General features: G+C 41.7%; 1 protein-coding gene and 1 long non-coding RNA gene across 4 annotated transcripts; one reads left to right on the top strand and one right to left on the bottom strand.

Moving 5' to 3' along the window:
- Positions 1-1,405: 1,405 nt before the first annotated feature.
- hoxa3a (homeobox A3a) lies at positions 1,406-8,584 on the bottom strand. Its single transcript, XM_044138767.1, has 2 exons — positions 7,086-8,584; positions 1,406-3,098 (listed from the first exon to the last, which is right to left on the bottom strand). Exons 1-2 carry the CDS (start codon positions 7,555-7,557, stop codon positions 2,287-2,289), a joined length of 1,284 nt encoding a protein of 427 aa, XP_043994702.1. The 5' UTR covers positions 7,558-8,584; the 3' UTR covers positions 1,406-2,286.
- Positions 8,585-9,767: 1,183 nt separating this feature from the next.
- LOC122843753 lies at positions 9,768-14,905 on the top strand. Of its 3 annotated transcripts, none has more exons than XR_006372765.1 (3): positions 9,768-9,906; positions 10,157-10,422; positions 14,297-14,905. It is a non-coding gene; the product is annotated as an uncharacterized LOC122843753 (long non-coding RNA). The 3 variants fall into 3 exon arrangements; XR_006372766.1 differs by having other exon boundaries at positions 9,868-9,968; XR_006372764.1 differs by lacking the exon at positions 9,768-9,906 and having other exon boundaries at positions 9,916-10,422.
- The last annotated feature ends 2,539 nt before the right edge of the window (positions 14,906-17,444 follow it).

Raw genomic sequence — 17,444 nt, 5'->3', positions numbered from 1 at the left:
TTTAGAGCAGGAGTGATTTAGGGCGCAGTTTCACACGAATGCAAAGAGGAAACACCGTGTGTGCTCAATTTTGAATAGAGACACAATTTATTTGTGTGCTACCTGCGTTTGGCGCATGTGGGTCAAATCGCTGTCCTGCTGCGTAACGCGTGTGCATGCGTGTTTCTGTTTTGGATACAGAAATACTCATAGCACTGGCCCTTTTTCCCCCTTCGGTGACACGCCATGCTTCAATTGTTCTAGGTTTCCCTGCTAACCATATGTCAGGGCTGGTAATGTTCGTGCCCTCTGATATCAATCACGCTAGGTTGAAAATGAGAGTTGGAACAAAAAAAACAACAAAAAAAAAAACAGAAGAAAAAAATACATTAATGCGGACAAATATTATGAGAACTAAACAATATCCGTCAGAGGTTTGTTGTGGATAAGTGTCGTGGCACACAGATTTATTTCGATGGCCTTCTGCATTCAACACCGTCTTTGCTCCTGGCTTGCGTTTTGTAATGTAATTAAAAAATATATATAAGATAATTATTACAAGCAATAAAAAAATCCCCACAAAATTTGAAATTATTTGTAATATTTTAGTTTGGCATTTAATTTTGGAGATAAAAATATCAACGTAAAATATTTGCAGCCGTCTATGTCTAGCACTTGTTTTCCCTGCAGTCGTGGTGTGGCCGGTTTTACGCATGAAAATCTGCACATTTCAGGGTCTGATTGAGCAAATAAGGTCCTTGATTATCGTACTTTAGAGTGCGTCCTCTGTGAGCGGCGTTTGACTGGCTTTACACATAGGCGGGATTATTTTTAAACGATTTCTCATTTGGTTTGTTGTCTCCGCAGAACCCTCCACGAAGACCCGGGTGACATTTTTATTATTATGGATGTGCCCACGCAGATGAGAGAGACGCGCTGGGAAAAAGAAGGGGCCCACCCTCAAGGAGGAGAGAGTGAATAGATCAAATGTTTTTTTTTCTTTTTCTTTTTTAAATCTGCGATTTGTTCTTGTTTTTTGTTTTAAAAAAGGAGATTCAATGCGGAGCAGTTTCGACTCTTCTTTAAATATTTTTTTTAAGTTTCTGTTAATACTTTAATTTATGAAATTTACTTCTTGAATATAATATTTGTGATTTTAAAAGAGCGTTATTTTATGCTGGTTTACCGACGATTCCATACCAACGCTGATAACCACTTTTCATTTTTAGATATATATTTTTGGGTTAAATTAAACGGCGTCATGTGATAATGTAAATGTGAAACTGCTCGCGAATTTCAAAATTACAATGGGTGAATCTAGGTTTTTTTGTTGTTGTTTTGTTTTTTCACTTCAGTGCTTTCATGTGTTTCTTCGAAGTGGATCAGCATGGAATATTTGACGTCGAGAAGAAGAAGAAAAAAAAGATGTGTTTTGCCTTTTATTCAATAAAGAAACTGCAAACGTGTGTCCTTCTTTCCACCCTTATTGCATGACTGATTGGTTTCTTTTTTCATTCGCTGACAAAATAGAAACACCTCCTCGAATAGTAACAATTATAATACTAAGAAAGAAACAAATAGGAAAACCTGCAATCTAAGTGACATGGCTGCATATACGGGCCGAACATGGCGCTAGTTTGTCCACCAACCTTCTCCCCTTGCAGACAGAGATGGAGGGGCGTCAAATAATACTATTGGAGTCTGAATAAATAACATTTAAAAAGACCAATGGAACAAAACAGAAGCAAAAGGGAAGGCTGTGCAAGTTCATGACCCTTTGTTTGAAATGTAATCTCCTCACATTCCCAGCTCTTGGCTCTTAAGGTTCTTTTTGTATACAAGTGCAACAGAATGCAAAAAAAAAATAAAAAAAAAAAAAATTTAAAAACATCATTCTTCAATTGCGGATAAATAAAGACGGACAGTTTCACATTGAAAATGAATAACACGTGTTCATAATACCCTGTTTGAGATTTTTAAAAAGACGTTTTAAAAAAGGAAAAAGATTAAATAAGCCTATGGATATGCTATGCCCTTCTTCCCTCCCTCCGTTCGGCTCTATAGACACTCTATGGTACATACATGTCTTGGTGAGACAATGACACAAGCAAATAGAGGAAAATTCAAGCAAGTCGTGATTATTTGTCCTACGCTACTTCACACATGAAACTATAGAGAACACAAACAAACAAAAATAGGCAGAAGGAGAAGGTGGGAGCCATGAGGAGGCGCAGAAACAAAGCAGGGGGATATGTCTGGAGCTTGGACGAGACAATGGGGCGGAGTGATCCAGGCATGCGCCGCATGCTACAGATGCGTCAGTTTGGGCGCTTCCTGGATTCTTCCCTGAGAGTAGTGCGGCGTTAGGTCTGTGTACGACGGCGTGGCATCACACACGCCGTGATGCTGGCCGCCGCTGTTGCCCATCGTAATCGCCCCGTTGTACTCCATGCTCGCGGACGGAGGAGGCGGGTGAGGGAGGTGGGTGAGACCGAAAACTGAGGCTCCGGAGCTGGGAACAGAGTCGATGTAGCCTCCGCCGACGTAGACGGGGCTGCCCTGCATGTGCGTGCCATAGTTGCCGTTGCCGTGCAGGGGGTGGTGCGCGTCATACTCGGGCGTGGCCGAGTCAGTCCCAGGGTACCTCTTCTGGGGGGGTGGGCAGCTGTTGAGGGAGTTGCTCAGAGGAGGGGGATATGACGTAGCCATACCGTACGCATTTTGATGAGTTTTATTGTAAGAGGTTGGAGACTGGGACTCGTACGGTACACTGTTAACAAGAGAATGCATAGAGTTGAGGTATCCGCTCCCCCCACCGCCGCCCCCACCGGACGGTGGGCCTACTGGGCTCCGGGGAGACTGTCCGCCAGGAGACGGCATCATCCCGACGCCCTTCTGATCCTTTTTGTACTTCATCCGTCGGTTTTGGAACCAGATTTTGATCTGCCTCTCCGTGAGGTTAAGCAGGTTGGCCATCTCCACCCTCCTGGGCCTGCACAGGTACCGGTTGAAGTGGAACTCCTTCTCCAGCTCCACTAGCTGCGCGCTGGTGTAAGCTGTCCGGGCCCTCTTTGATGCTGCTGACCCCGGGGGACTCTTGTCTCCTGGGCAACTCTCCACTGTCAGGGAGAAGGAGAAGGAGGGCGTCAATCAGTGACCCATTATAGGCACACGGAGAGAAAAACAAGACGCAAGACGCAGGAGAGTGAGAGTGGGAGCAGAACTGGGTGACAACACGTATACTGATAGTGAAACCCTACAATCAGGAGAGGGCGGTGGTGGTGATAGAGCTCTCTGCTAGATAAATATGCCCATTAAAGTACAGTTTTTCATCTCCTAAGATCTACAGCCAATGTGGAGCAAACATCTCACCATTTTGATAAATTCACCCCCAACGCAGGGGTTATCATCAGGGGACCGTAAGACAATTAACAATCAATGTGCCTACATGTGCAAGCGCTAACCAGAAATGCAATTGTAGAAAAGTGGGTCACTATCTGATATGTAACCCTGGTTTCCTATACAAAAACATTTTGACCCTCATCCTGCCCCGAAAGTCACACCGCATAACAGGCGCATAATGCAAGCACAAGCATTTATAGATTCTTCAGGCTTTATAAAACTGCTCATCTTGCCCTCGCTGATAAGCTTTAAGAGGCCAGCACTTGCCTGCAGAATCCTAAGGTCACATCCACTTGCAGTGGCAGCCGGCCAACACTTAATAAATTTCACTACCTGTCTCCTAAACCTGAGGTAGGAGGAATGCAACATGACATAACCTGAGGCGTAATGATATTGCACAGAGGAAAGAGAAGGCTGCACACATGAGAAGAAGAAATGGCTGTTAGCTTAGGCTCAGCCAATATGTGCATGCAGGCTCCATTAGGATCTGGCTTAGTTTGGGTGGGTTCTAAATGGTCTCGCGCTCCGAAAAAAGAAACAAAAACCTTTTTATACGAGATCCACATGGTTTGAATACAAAATAAAAACAAGTACAAAAGAGTTCAGACATTATATCACAGCTGGTTCTAAAACAGATGTGATGCAAATCAGCACCAACTGAGCAGCACATGATCCATGTAGATCTCAGTTTTTCCTCTGTCAGAGATATATAAGCAATAAACATGAGGTCAGTATCCCAACTAAAAATAATTAATTATGGAGCCCATATTTCAGCCCATTTCCTACCTGTATGAGCCCATATGTAAAATGTTGACTGTGGAATGGAAGACAAAATGTTGTCTTCCATTCCACTAATTTATGATTAGTGATAAATATTTATGAATTAATTTCTAATATGCTATGTTTAATAATGTTAATGATTTGTATAAAGAATAGCACTGTAAAAACAATGGCAGCAGGGCCGGCATTAGGAGGAAGTGGGCCCCAGAACCAGAGATGGTGTTGGTGCCCTAATTCCTTTTACCCAAAGTACAATAAAATGATTCAAGGTATTTGTTAACTTCCAGGTTCTTAGTTTTTTTCTGGAACTATTTAATGATTTGTTTTGGATTCTTTCTCAAATGTTTCATGTAGACAGTATTCTTCCTAGTAATTTCGTCCTCCATCTGCACATAAATATTTACCCCAAATGTTAGAGTAACAGTGAATGCCTAGTATGTGGCAGAGTAAAATGCAGTTACCAAAATACAACAGAAACAAGAAGGCGGGTTTGGAATATGCCTTTAAGGCTTGGTGTTGTTGAGCCTGAGGTGCTTGTGGTTGATGGTTCGAGTGTGTGCTCTTGTTGTACTTGGAAATGGGCATTTTGTAGTTCTAATAAGTATATAAAACAAACTTTGAGAAAATCCTTGATGTTACTTTTTTGACTGGAACACTTAGAGATTTATTATCCAATATTTTTTTTTTGTTGTTTTTGTGCAAAGAAAATATAGCAAAGTTGCTCAGCTATTTTGAGCACTTTTTACGGTAACTCATATAGTGCTGTCCAACTTCCAGCTGGTGAGAATCTCCCTTTTATTTTCTGTGCATACATTGCAATACATTACAAATACATTACTGTTGCTTGTGTGGCTAATACTAATAATCATTGACATGTTAAAAATGATCCCAATGAATATTAAATTTACATCTGGATCATGCACAACTCTTGGCAACTTTCCCAGAAGAAACTTTTGAGACCAATAAAAAAGCCCCGTAAATTTTGTGCTTGGGCTACGACATCATCATTTTCAACAGATATTCAATTAATTAAATCATCACTTAAATATTTCTCTAGTACTTTATAATACAATATCTACAAAATATTAATTTCTTTAAAAAATTTCTTTTCGAACCCATTGAAACCCCAAGATAAGTCTGACCCACCTCTCAAGCATTAGACATTCGAATAGAGGGCGTAATTTGTGCGTAATAGATGACCTCCTCATCCTGTTACACATACTTTTCAAACTCACTTTGAAGCCATAATTACTTTTGGATTTTTAGGTGCTTTTAAAGACCATTTCAGGCAAAATTTGTACAACTGAAACTATGATTCCGCTCAATGAAAAGAAAACATTTGCAAACGTTTGAGACCTCGGATCATGTCTTCGTTGTTCTTGTAGAAAATGTGTGTTAATGCCACGCTCAGTCCTGTCGAACGGATTGCGAAACCATAACGCTGGAATTTCAACCATTTCTATAGATCGTCACACAAGGTGTACACCTGAATGCTTAGTTTGGTTTATTACCACTTTTGATTGCCACTCAGATCGCTGTAGTTGTGTTGTTTTCTCCAAAAATGTGCTGATGTAGAATTTTCAAACTCACAGTGGAGCCACATAGGTTTTTTGAGTTTCAACTGTTTCTGAAGACCATTGATAACTTAATATTTACACCAGAATTTTCAGGTTGCCTCAATGCGTATTCTATTGTCAACATAATGTGACAATACATCCGTACATCCATAAAAACACTACCTCCTTAGAGTTGTGTGCAAAATGTTTAAACTCGTACTGAAAGCATATAAGTGTATAGCCCGACTGACAAAATCAGTGGAAATTTGTTTTAAGATTTATGCAAAATTCTTCTAAAATTTATTAGAAAAAAATATCTGAAAGTGCGATGTTGGTCTGCACTTTATTAACTGACATGAATATCTAATACATCTCTTCCGCAGCTCATCATTTGTTAAATTCAAAAGGAAAAATGACTTTTCTAGTTCTTATGATTTAAATTAGCGAAAGAGAGAATTCAGGGATGCATAAACAGGTTATATGAACATAAGGTGATGCCTTGTGTGAATCACTGTGTTCTGTTTGCTCAATCCTGTCTATAATGCATCAAATGTGTTTGAAATGTAGTAAATTACCAATTTTCTACAGACAAATAAGCTCAGATATGACTTTGTTTTTTAACCGACCACATCCTTAGTCTCCATTGATCTCATCAGGATCATTTCTCTGTCCACGGAAGAGCTTCATTAATTAACCCTAAAAATAAAACCTATGACTACAATTGTTTCATTTTGTGAAAAAAAAAAAAAAAAAAAAAAAACTGCAAACATGTTTAAAATACCAGCCACAATATGTACATCGGGTCATGGGAAGATGAGCATCTTTAACGTTTTAGGTTGGCTCTGAGTAAATACCCCACCCCTCCTCTGGCCTGCTCCTATTCCCCCCAAACACTGACCCACTGAGTTTCCCCTCTAATCAAAACAGCAGGACAAACTGAAACAACTGTTGTGTGTGTTTGTTTGCTGTCTCTCCGGGAACATTATGTGATCAGTGGAGATGTGTGTTTACAGTAGGGACAGGTCAGCTGGAGGGCATGGGGACAACAAAAGGAGGGATCCGCTGCTCTTCCCTCCACCATCCGCCACCTGCATTTATGCTGGATGATGGTGGAATATTAACAACATCAATAAAAAGTGGGCCAATCTTTGCAGGATGTGGCTTCATCAAATTGATTTGTTACAGCAAATGGCTCACCTAAAATGCCACAGCTCAGACAATTAAACAACATGACCTTCCCAGGAAGCAAACTAATGCTCTGTTGCGGTTTGCCCACCTCCCTGCAAACCCTTACCTGCCCACCCCTCTCTACCACCCCTGTGCATTGAATGTAACTATCACGGTTTGTGTGTCTGCGGCAGCTTGTACCTGAACTGGAGCTACTGGCGGGTTTCTGCTTGGTGTTCTGACGGGACTCCTTCATCCAGGGGAAGATCTGTTTGTTGCGGGTACCGGAGGTCGGGGAGCCGCTCTTGGCTGCACCGGGCTGGCCGGAGCCGTTGCTCGCATCTTGGCTGACTCCGCCGGGGGACTGCGAGGGGGGAGGCGGTGGGCCTGACACCGGCACCGGCGCTTGATGATTGCTTTCGGGGAGAACCTTGGCCTGCGCCGCCTGAATGGCCCTGTCGCAGCCCTCCGCCACCATCTCCCCTGGCTTCTGCAAAGCAACAGAGCCGCCGCCGGGAGACTGCAGGGAGCAGGCGGGTCGATGGTACTCGCTTTCCACATGAGAGGCCCTGGGATATTGGACCTGATTGGCATCATAACCGAAGCCATTTGCGCTTTGATACGGGTAGCCACTGTAAATTGCGGAGCTGTCGTAGTAGGTCGCCTTTTGCATCTCGCCGTTTCCCAATATTTATTTCAGAAACTGACAGGGTCTTGACACCCTCGTAGAATAACATTGGCACCCCGTGGTCACGTGACGCCTCTCCGCCAATGGCCTCCTCGGGTGAACCTAGGGTTACAAGAAGCACTGTGAGGAGGAGAAATGGTGGCGATCCATCTTACTTTTCAATACAGACCTGACACTGGAGACTGTGGAGGCAAGATAGGGCCAACAGTTCTGTGGACTATTACCGTTTACCTTATGGCTTACACAAAGGCGCACACTAACCTTGCATTGCCATCTGTGCCAAACAGCATAACACGTTTTCCAAAGCATTCAAATCATTTTGAAAAGCCTAACAGGAATCAGGATGACAGTTTAAAACTCTGAGCCGAGAGGGATAAAGGGAATATAGTTACAGTAGAGTTTATGGGGGAAAGAGCCTGCTGTGGAAGCGGCTTGTTAGCGGGCTGCCACACAGGAAAATAATGTTTCTGTTACAATATTATTCTACCAGCCGGGCTGTCAACAGCATATCTAATTTCCTGCGTAAGCAGGTAAAAGACATTCACTTTTTTTTTCTTTTTTACAAAATTCTTTTTCCCAGCTACAAAAATAATCCTTCTGGAACAGTCAGATAAAAATCGGAAATATATATATTCTGTTTCTATTTATTTAATTTTATTTTTTATTGCTTATTGCAAGATAAATGATAAAGGGGGACTAAGGAAAACCTGAAAAACCAGACGGGCATCTCTGCGCTCCTATGACCACGGTGGGAACTTTTTTTTTTTTTTTTTTTTTTTGTCTTCGCAGGGCCCATAATAATTTCCTGCCGGCTCCGTCGTTATGATATATGAGTGGCCGGGAGCGCCGGGCCCGGTAAAAGGAGAAGCCCGGTTGTACAGCGGAAACTTAGGGAGGACACAACTACAGCCTGCTGCTGTAACAGCGGATCCAGTAATAACACAGGAATAACAGACTGTTTATTCGTAATAGAACTATAAGTTTTCCGGTGGTTTTGTTTTATAGCATGAGAAAATAATAATAATAATAATAATAATAATAATAATAATAATAATAATAATAATAATAATAATAATAATAATAATAATAATGTTAAAGTAGATTTGCTTCTGTTTTGTCTGTTTCATACATTGACACGCTTCCGTCTCCTTTAGGGATATTTTTTTACCTTTAAATTTATACAGCACAGTCTTACCCATAAAGATTCAGTTATATTTTATTCTATTTATTTTGTTTACAAATAATAGTACATAAGTAACTATCAATATCACGACAAGGTTCCAATAGACTACTAATTTTCTCTTTTTTTCAAATCTAAAGCAGTCGTTAGTCTGGGATGCATTTGTTAAAACATGAGCAAAAGTAAAAAAAAATAATAATAATTAAGAAAAAAACAAAATAAAAGCAGAACCCATGCAGCCTTGCATACCAAAAGACAAATAAGTCCAAAATGAAACCCCATGTTTGCTTTCAACGCAGCCTAACTGCGGATTGAAAGACGCTCTCTAATGACCGGTAAAAGGTAGAAGGAGGCTTCTCCTCTCTGGATCTCCCTGCGAACCATTGCGACAGTCATAAATGGCAGAGAAAAGAGAGACAAAAGGCAGACTTGAGCTGTGCTGCTGCAGGAAAAAAAATCCGTCCGCCTGACTCTGTGTGTGCGTGTGAACTCTTCCTGAACCGAGATCTTAAGTCGTACGGTGATAAATCACCGCCGCGACACACAAACTCCACCATTTACAACCCGAAAGGGGAGCCTATTTCTGGCCCCTGCTTACCTTGTCCTCTCACGATGAATGCAGAGCGCCGGGCAATATTTTCTCATTCAGCGACGAAATCGATCAAAGGCAGTAATCCAGAGGAAGAGGGGGCAGGAAAAAAAAGTTTTAAAGGCAGCGGGGCTGACTGGGTTGAAGGAGCAGCGGCAGACTGCGCCCTGCCATGCAGGCAGGCATTAGCAGGCACAACACACAGGAGGAAAAGAAAAAAAAGAAAAAAGGGAAGAGCCAAGAGAAGACCCCCTTTCCTTTTCTCTCCTTACTCGCCGAGATTGCGAAAGCAGGCGTGAGCAGTCGGGTCAGCGCGATAAGAAGAGTTATCTGCTCCCATGCTTGCAGGGTAATGGACAGGGCTTCATGGCAATATTAACGTCAGCCAAGGCTATGCTTGACTATGAGATCCTTCAGCAGTTACCATGCAGACACCAGTGAACTGCCCCGAACCAGAGCGTCACCGTAGACAAGAAAAATTATGCAAATGAAGCAAGCGCCTTGGAAAGCCAGTCCAAATCAAGTAGTTGCCTCTCCTCCTCCTCCCCCCAACATCCCAAATGAGGTAGTCCGTCTAGAAAATAATAACGCTAATAATGCCTCGTTTCTAACGCGCGGTCCCAAAAGGTGCTTTAGGTCATTTTCTTATCGTTTACCCCGCGTCCTAGATAGAAGTTATGAACGCAAGGAGATTTTCGGAATAACAAAGGGAAACTGAAAGCTGCATTTCCATTTCCATGGGAGATAAAAGCGCTTCTATAGGGGGCTTAATCATTAACCTACTTTTTCTTCTTCTCTTTTTTTTCTTCTTTCAGAATTTGCTGTTTTGACACAAGGACGTCTAGTTCGTATTCATTTCAACGTGAACCCGCTAACTATGAAGGAAAGCTGCAGGACAGTCAGTGCACGTTCTGATCAAAGCTCCTAAAGATTATAGGAAAAAAAGAAGAAAAAAAACCCACAGCAGCTCGAGCACGGGGATGAAAAATGGGCAGAGGTTTCAACACCAAAAAGGCCAAAGCGGGAGGACACGCAGCGTGGAGCAGAGGAGAAGAAGAGAGCCGGGGAATCCCTCTGCATGGTAATGTTTGCAGCCAGAATGAAAGACTTGATAGAATTAGATTTATGACTCCCCTCTCAGCTGTAAACACGGCCAGCAGCTAAAGCTTCTCCGCTGGTTTTCAGGCTGTGGGACAGAAGCATTTCGGTGACACGATTAGGAAGGTAGAAAGAGTGCAAGCAAGGACGACGTGGGAGCCTTGAGTGGGCGACAAACAAAACAAAAAAAATTCACACATTAGGATTTTTTTTAAGCTAACTTCGCCTTTTTCTTTCACAAAGCAACTGCTGCCACTTTGTGTAATTATTTACTTCTTTGTTCTACGCTAAAACGCTGATTTGGTCTATTTTTTTTTTTTTTCATTTGGCCCGAGGAGAGGGTTAAAAGGTCGAGCGCTATAAGAGCAAAAAGCTACATGGGAAAGGTCGGGGAAAAAACCCCGTAATATTTTAATAAAATAAAACGTAAAAAACCTGTTTGCAGCAGGCTGTAGTGGTTCCTAGCAGATGGCTTTCGCAGAAAGTAGCTTTTTTTTTTTTTTAACGAGTAAGGCAGCGCTCCAAGAGCCGCGATTCCCCTCCGTCACTTTTATGGTGACAAATTACACCACAAAGACAAGTGGAAGAGAAGGAAATATTGCTCTCGCGTTGGTCATATTGCTGCTACACGGAAATATACAACAAGCCATACATAGACTGCTGCTGCTGCTGCTGCTTCTCTGGCCTTGTGAGAGCACTGGGAAGGCGCGCGCGTGTATGGTACTTATTAGAAATTGAATAAGGATATCACCATCAAGCATTCATAACATAAATCAATATAGATGTATGGACTTACCGAAGGCAGCTCAGGGTGTTTCCGAGACCGGGCCTGAAGTTACTCGGCCGGATTTCTGCAACGAGAAAAGGATTCCCCCCTTTCTTTAGTAACTTAAAGCAAAATTTAACATTTTGTTCAACGGGCTTCTGTGAGCTTCATTTTGTTCTCTTTTTTTTTAAGACTAATTCAGAAATGTTCTCTCATTTAAAATGCATTAATGTGGATTTTGATATTATTAATTTATATTAAAAGCATAGATGTAAAAGAACATGCTAAGAAACATTTATGTTTTATTATTCGTTTATGTTTGGGCGCATAACTCAAAATAAACCTTTAGTTAGAACAGCGAAATGGGTAGTAATTTTTTGTTTATTAGTCGGGAGCAAATTTCAAACTTTTGTTGTTAAAGTAGGTTAACTTCGGATTCGGTTTTAGAAATTCCATAAAATGTTTGTTTTTTTTGTTTTTGTTTTTTTTCTGATTTCATTTTCGAGTAGCTCTGCTAGAAAAGGTTGCTCGTGAAATATACACACATGAACTCCTTCAGATAACGGATATATGAAAGCCCAAGCCTTCTTCATAAAACTCTGACAAATTCTGCCCATAGCTACGAAAACATATATAGTAAAATAATAATAATAATAATAATAATAATAATAATAATAATAATAATAATAATAATAATAATAATAATAATAATAATAATAATAATAATAATAATAATAATAATAATAATAGTATAATAGTCCTGTATGCAAATAAAGTGTTTTGTTGCATCTCCTCTCGCAAACGGATCGAACAGTCATTAGCTGGCGCTCACCACCTTCCCAAAGTCCCTGCGCCCATAAATCAAAGCCGCAGCGGAGTGACCTCAGCGCGGCCGCGGCGGTCCTCGATGGCACTCCGTCTTCCATTATATCCTCATTTCCCCACGGCAGAGCGACACAGCAACTAGCCCAACTGCTCCCCACCAGCTACTTCTGCTTTTTTTTTTTGTTTTGTTTTGTTTTTTTATAAAATCTTCTTCGTCTTTCCTTTTTCTCTCTCACTCTCTCTCTCTCTTTTTTATGGAGAGAGTCTTGATTCATCGTTTACGCACGGGCGCGGTACATAAACCAGCTTAAAGAGATGGGGCTGTTTAAGTTTTATGGGACAGGTTGACACCCTGAACCACCGGCGCGCTCTTCTGTCTGGGTGTTTGCTGGAAGTCGGGATAAATGGGGGCTTTATTTACTCACACTGGCCTATTTGTCCAACAAAAAAAGGGCTTCTTCTGTTATTTATTGTGCTACTACGGCATAATTATTCCACTCGAATCAATTGCGCATTTTTCATATTATACAGAACGCATAAAATATGTTATTTGGATAAACAATATGACACTTATTTAGATTAACTTATGTCATGCATATTGACAGCTTCTTAAAAAAAATTGCGCCGCAAAAAAACAAACAAAAAAAAACAACAAACAAACAAAAAAACAAGGAGCACCCCCAAACCCCCACACCCCCTTCACTGACTGACCTCTGTCTGGCGTTGCAATAACTCACGACAGTAATGAACAATCGGCGGAAATACCTCAAAATAAAATCCATCCTCTCAAAGCCCAGGGTCTGACTCGGTCCGCGTGGAAAAAAAAAAAAAAACATATCCGTCCGTGACAACAGAATACATCCACAAAAGCCAGGGATCCTTCTCTCCTCTTCTCGTTTGCTCAAATCGGCTGTTTTTTTCTGGACATTAAAAAAAGAAAGAAAAATGAAAAAAGAAAAGAAAAAAAGCTACAAAGCCAAGACTCCCCTCCCGAAAAGTGGGGGTAACCAGCATATAATCTGCATCATATGGCCAGACCGGGGCTCCGGTTTTCTTCCCAGTGCCATAACACCGCGCGGTATTATGCGCCTTGCTCACGTGACGCAACGTCAACTTAAATCCCCTTTTATTTGAGCCCGTGAATCATTAATGGAGGCAGTCATTGCCCCCGAGGAGAAACGGAACGGGCTTGTAAAGAAGGGGGTAGGTGGGGGGGAGAAGAAGAAGAAGAAGAGGAAGAAAAAAAGAGGGGCTGTGTGATAGCGCAATGTATCTGGCTGAGGAGCAAGCCTCTCACTGAGAAGCAGCTTTTCCACGTGTCGTCCCATTCAGAGGGGAGAAAAGGGCTTTTCTGACACTTTTAGAGCTCCATATATTTCGTGCCAGTTAGTGGCCGAAAGAGCAGCAGAGATTCGAGCACATTTGCGCGGCGGAAAGCTGTCCGAGCGCGACGAAACAAAACGCGCTTTTAGCTTCCTCTTTATTCTACCGCTGCCTCGCTTTGCCTGGGTGTATTCCGCAGAGCTCAACTCAACACCGCCCCCCCTGTTCTCATCGCGACACTTGTACATTAGTATATACCACTTTGTCAGCCTCTGAGCCCCCTCAATCAGCGCGGCGCACACGCTGCAGGGGTAAATAGAAACCAAACGTTGCCACATTTACCTGTCACACACGGAGAGGCTGTGAGTCCCGGTGGTCGTGAGGGGCGCCTGTCAGTCAGCGGTGGGCGGAAAGGAAAGGTGAGGTGACCAAAGAGAGGCTGCTCGACCCTGCTGGTCCATACATGGATCCCCATTAAACTAACATGGATCAAGTCACTCAAGCTTGTGCGTAAAACAGTTTTGGAGATAAATAAATCAAAGAAAGTTTTTTTTTGTTTTTGTCTTTTTTTTTTTTTTAGAAGAGGGAGGTTCACATAAAGCATATGTGTCCAAAAGCTCGTGGCCCGGAAGAGATTCTCTCCTCTCGGCACCGTTTGGCGCTTGTTTTCCGTCAACACCGAGCAGCGGGCGTGGAAAAAATCCCCACCACAACTATTAATCACTCGAGTCGGACAGAGGCTCCGTCCCACTCCCGCATTGTGGCTTTTGTCCTCTCCGACTCCAACTCTAATGGCAAAACTTTTAAAGTCAAGAGCAGAATCAGATGCGATTTCTTCACTTGTAGTCAAAAATCTGTTCACAACGAACGTAGACGCATGTTTGTGAGAGCGACAAAGATCTCATGTGATTTAGGACAAAAATTTTCATGTGTCTTTTTGCAGACCCAGACTGATGTAAAGGCTTGTGAAACTGAATGACCGTGCCCTGCAGGATAATCCCACCCTACCTGTCGCCACCGCACCTGAACTTTCCCCTGACCCGTGCAGAGTTGAGTGGCAAGTCAGACATCCAAGAATCGACTTTGGTAGCATTTAAAACTCATCTTTAATTTCTTAATTCAACACGATTCTAGCTCCTTGCCATTTCCTAAAACTCTTTAATCGATCACGATTTTTTTGTTTTTTAGCAAAATAACACAAATGTTTCCAGATGGATTTTCACAAATCAAGCCTCCTTATCTCTGTCAGCACGGAGAGGAGCTGCAGGCGCAGAGACCCCCTGGATGTCGGCCAGACGACTGGCCGTATCTTCCCACAATGTTGACACTCGGAGCTCTTAACAGCCAGGCTTGGGTTACCGAGCCTCTCAGCCGAAGATAACTGCTGCAGTGAGGTTTACATCGGCCAACATCAAGACTAATGCGAAATTCAACGCCTCGAGCTGAGTGGAGCCATCTCTAATTAACCCAAGACAAACACTGCAACCAACGAAGACAGAAGAAGTGTTTGCTTGGATGTGGTTGTAATAAAGCAAGTTGGATTTTCTTGCAATAAGTGGCTCTTTATTATCCCAGAAAAATTTGCTCGTGACCGTTTTTGAGCAGAAACTCAGATTTAAGTTGTATAGTAGTAGTAATAATACTAATACTAATAATAATACTACTACTACTAATAATAATAGAATTTTAATTGACTCAGTTTAGTTATCTTTGCAGTTCCTTTGCAATTTCCCCATATATGCACCATCACAGACAGAGATGAAGACGAAATTATTAGAGGCAAAATCTTTTTTTTTCTTTTTTTTTGTAAATGATAAAAACAACATAGAAACTGTGGCATGAGTTTTACCTTTATTCTCAGTTAAAGACAAAAAAATATATGTTTTAAATTTTTTTCTCACCGTAGTGTGAAAAAAAAACCCAAGTTTTCACTGTTTCATCAAAACTGTGAAAAAGATAAATAAATACCTGCGTGAATGAATAACAACAAAAGGTCACGCAGCAAGAATGTTTTCCAGCACTATCATCCTTTCAGATCAATATTCCTTCGCGATTTGCATGTATGCAAACAGTGGATACATGGATGCATGCTTGTCAGCATTCACCACAACAAACACATACTATGGGTAATAATACAAATTGTGTAATATTACAAAACGTAAGCATTTTATTGATTATTATTCAAGATCTTTGAGCAACAGTCCGATTGAAATAAAATCCACACCTGGATATATTTGATTACCTCCGCAACTTACTTAGAATATAGGTTTGTTGATAGGCTGGTCATGCAAGTGCTTGAAAATTTGACACGTTTTGACCTACATTAGTACATTAACACATCTGCAACACAAATCCCAGAACGATCAACATTTTTTGGGACATTTTACGCATTATCCTAGTGTCCCCAAAAAAATCGCTAGACTATAACTACACCATTTCTACTTACAAGTCATGATGGTTCCGCCTCCTGAAGTTCTGTCAGAGGAGAAGAGATCTGACTCGCACCTTGCAGAGCATCACTTCAAATGAAATTAAGTCAGATTTTCAGATCTATTTCTGACCCCCCGGGGCATCCATTATTCAGCAAGTCACGTGAACAAGAGCAGATTAAAATTTCAGCACTCTGAAAGTGACCTCTATTCGAGAATCAAAGACTTGAAATGCGTAATTGAACTATATATTTGGACGTGTGCGTAAAGTACGTGCCAATCAGGCAGAGCGTCATTCTGCAAGCCAACAGTCTAGGAGATAATTTATGTAGCGAAAAGTATTAATATTTTCCAGATTTGTTTTTTTTTTTGTCTCTCTTTCTCTCTCTCTCAATAAATGTGGTTAGGAAAAGAATAAGCAGTTTGTTTGTGTCCGTTGTACGTTTAAATTAAACGGCAGTTTACAATTTATGCTCTGCAAACCCATAACCAATAAGCGTGCCGACGTCTTTATGGGCTTTAAACCAACACATGCCAACACGTACTCAAATTTATGCACTCCAACATGCAGAACCTCAGCATGTTACTGCTCATGTGCGCCCTCTCCTCCGGGCCCTGCCAGCGCGCCCTCTGTGACAATCTGCACATGCACAAGCGCTGTCTCTTGGAATAATTTTGGGAAAATTCATGGCTCAGTTTCACACTTAAACACGGTTATTGTTTGGCACGCCGTCTTTGGATAAATCTCCAATGGGCTGACGGAGGTCTCAGCGCTGATGTATGGTCTGAACATTGTGTGTGTCGAAAGGTCAGGGGTCAGAAGAAGTGCTCGGAGCCTGTGATTGGCCAGTGGCTGCCGCTGTCCCCTGGCTGAACTCTCTATTGTTTGGACGGGGCAGGTAGTGACCACCACTCACACTCTTGGCGTTGTAACGTCGGCTGGAGTTATCATTGGAGTGGCAAAGTTGGAACAATATGTGTGGCAGGATACGTGTAACTGTTCAGGTTTGGTGTTTTACCAAACATTGTCTGTCCAGGATATCTTTTCTATTCTTTGTTTTTAGTCTTGGAAAATGTTTTGCCACATATTTAGCCAAAAATAAAAACGTTCAAAAATAATGCATGGATAGCTTTCTTGACCACATTTAAAGCACATTTAAACATCTACAAACACATTTACTGTCTCATTTCAGGTTTAACTTTTCAGCCTCAACCTGTGGACGGAAGACAATTCTGGCGTTTTCTGTTTCTATATGATTAAAAAAATACTTTCTGTCAGCTAATGCTGCTTGGATTCGGATCATGTGTTTCTGCCACATAACTTCCTAATACAAGAATGTCCACATAACATGCCATGCACGTGCACGGATTTGGATCTGAGACAAGCGAGCGATGAAAAACACAAGAAAAAGATGCAAACACATGTCTGGACGAAAGTAACAAGACGGATGTTAGCGTTCACACCACTAGTAGTTGCACTCCTAAAGGGAAAAAACAACACAGCATTGCGCATTGATCTCCAAATTAAAGCAATGCAAATGCCATAAACTGTTAGAAAAGGAAAACGATTATTTAAACAAGGTCGTGCAGGAATAGCGTCTTAACACACAGCAAGGTTTTCAAAAGCGACGATTGGCAAATATTATAATCAGTGAAGTTCAT

Source organism: Gambusia affinis, linkage group LG14 (assembly GCF_019740435.1).
Source record: "Gambusia affinis linkage group LG14, SWU_Gaff_1.0, whole genome shotgun sequence".
NCBI lineage: Eukaryota > Metazoa > Chordata > Actinopteri > Cyprinodontiformes > Poeciliidae > Gambusia > Gambusia affinis.
Note: the sequence above shows the minus strand (reverse complement) of the source record. Positions and strands in the feature narration are given on the sequence as shown.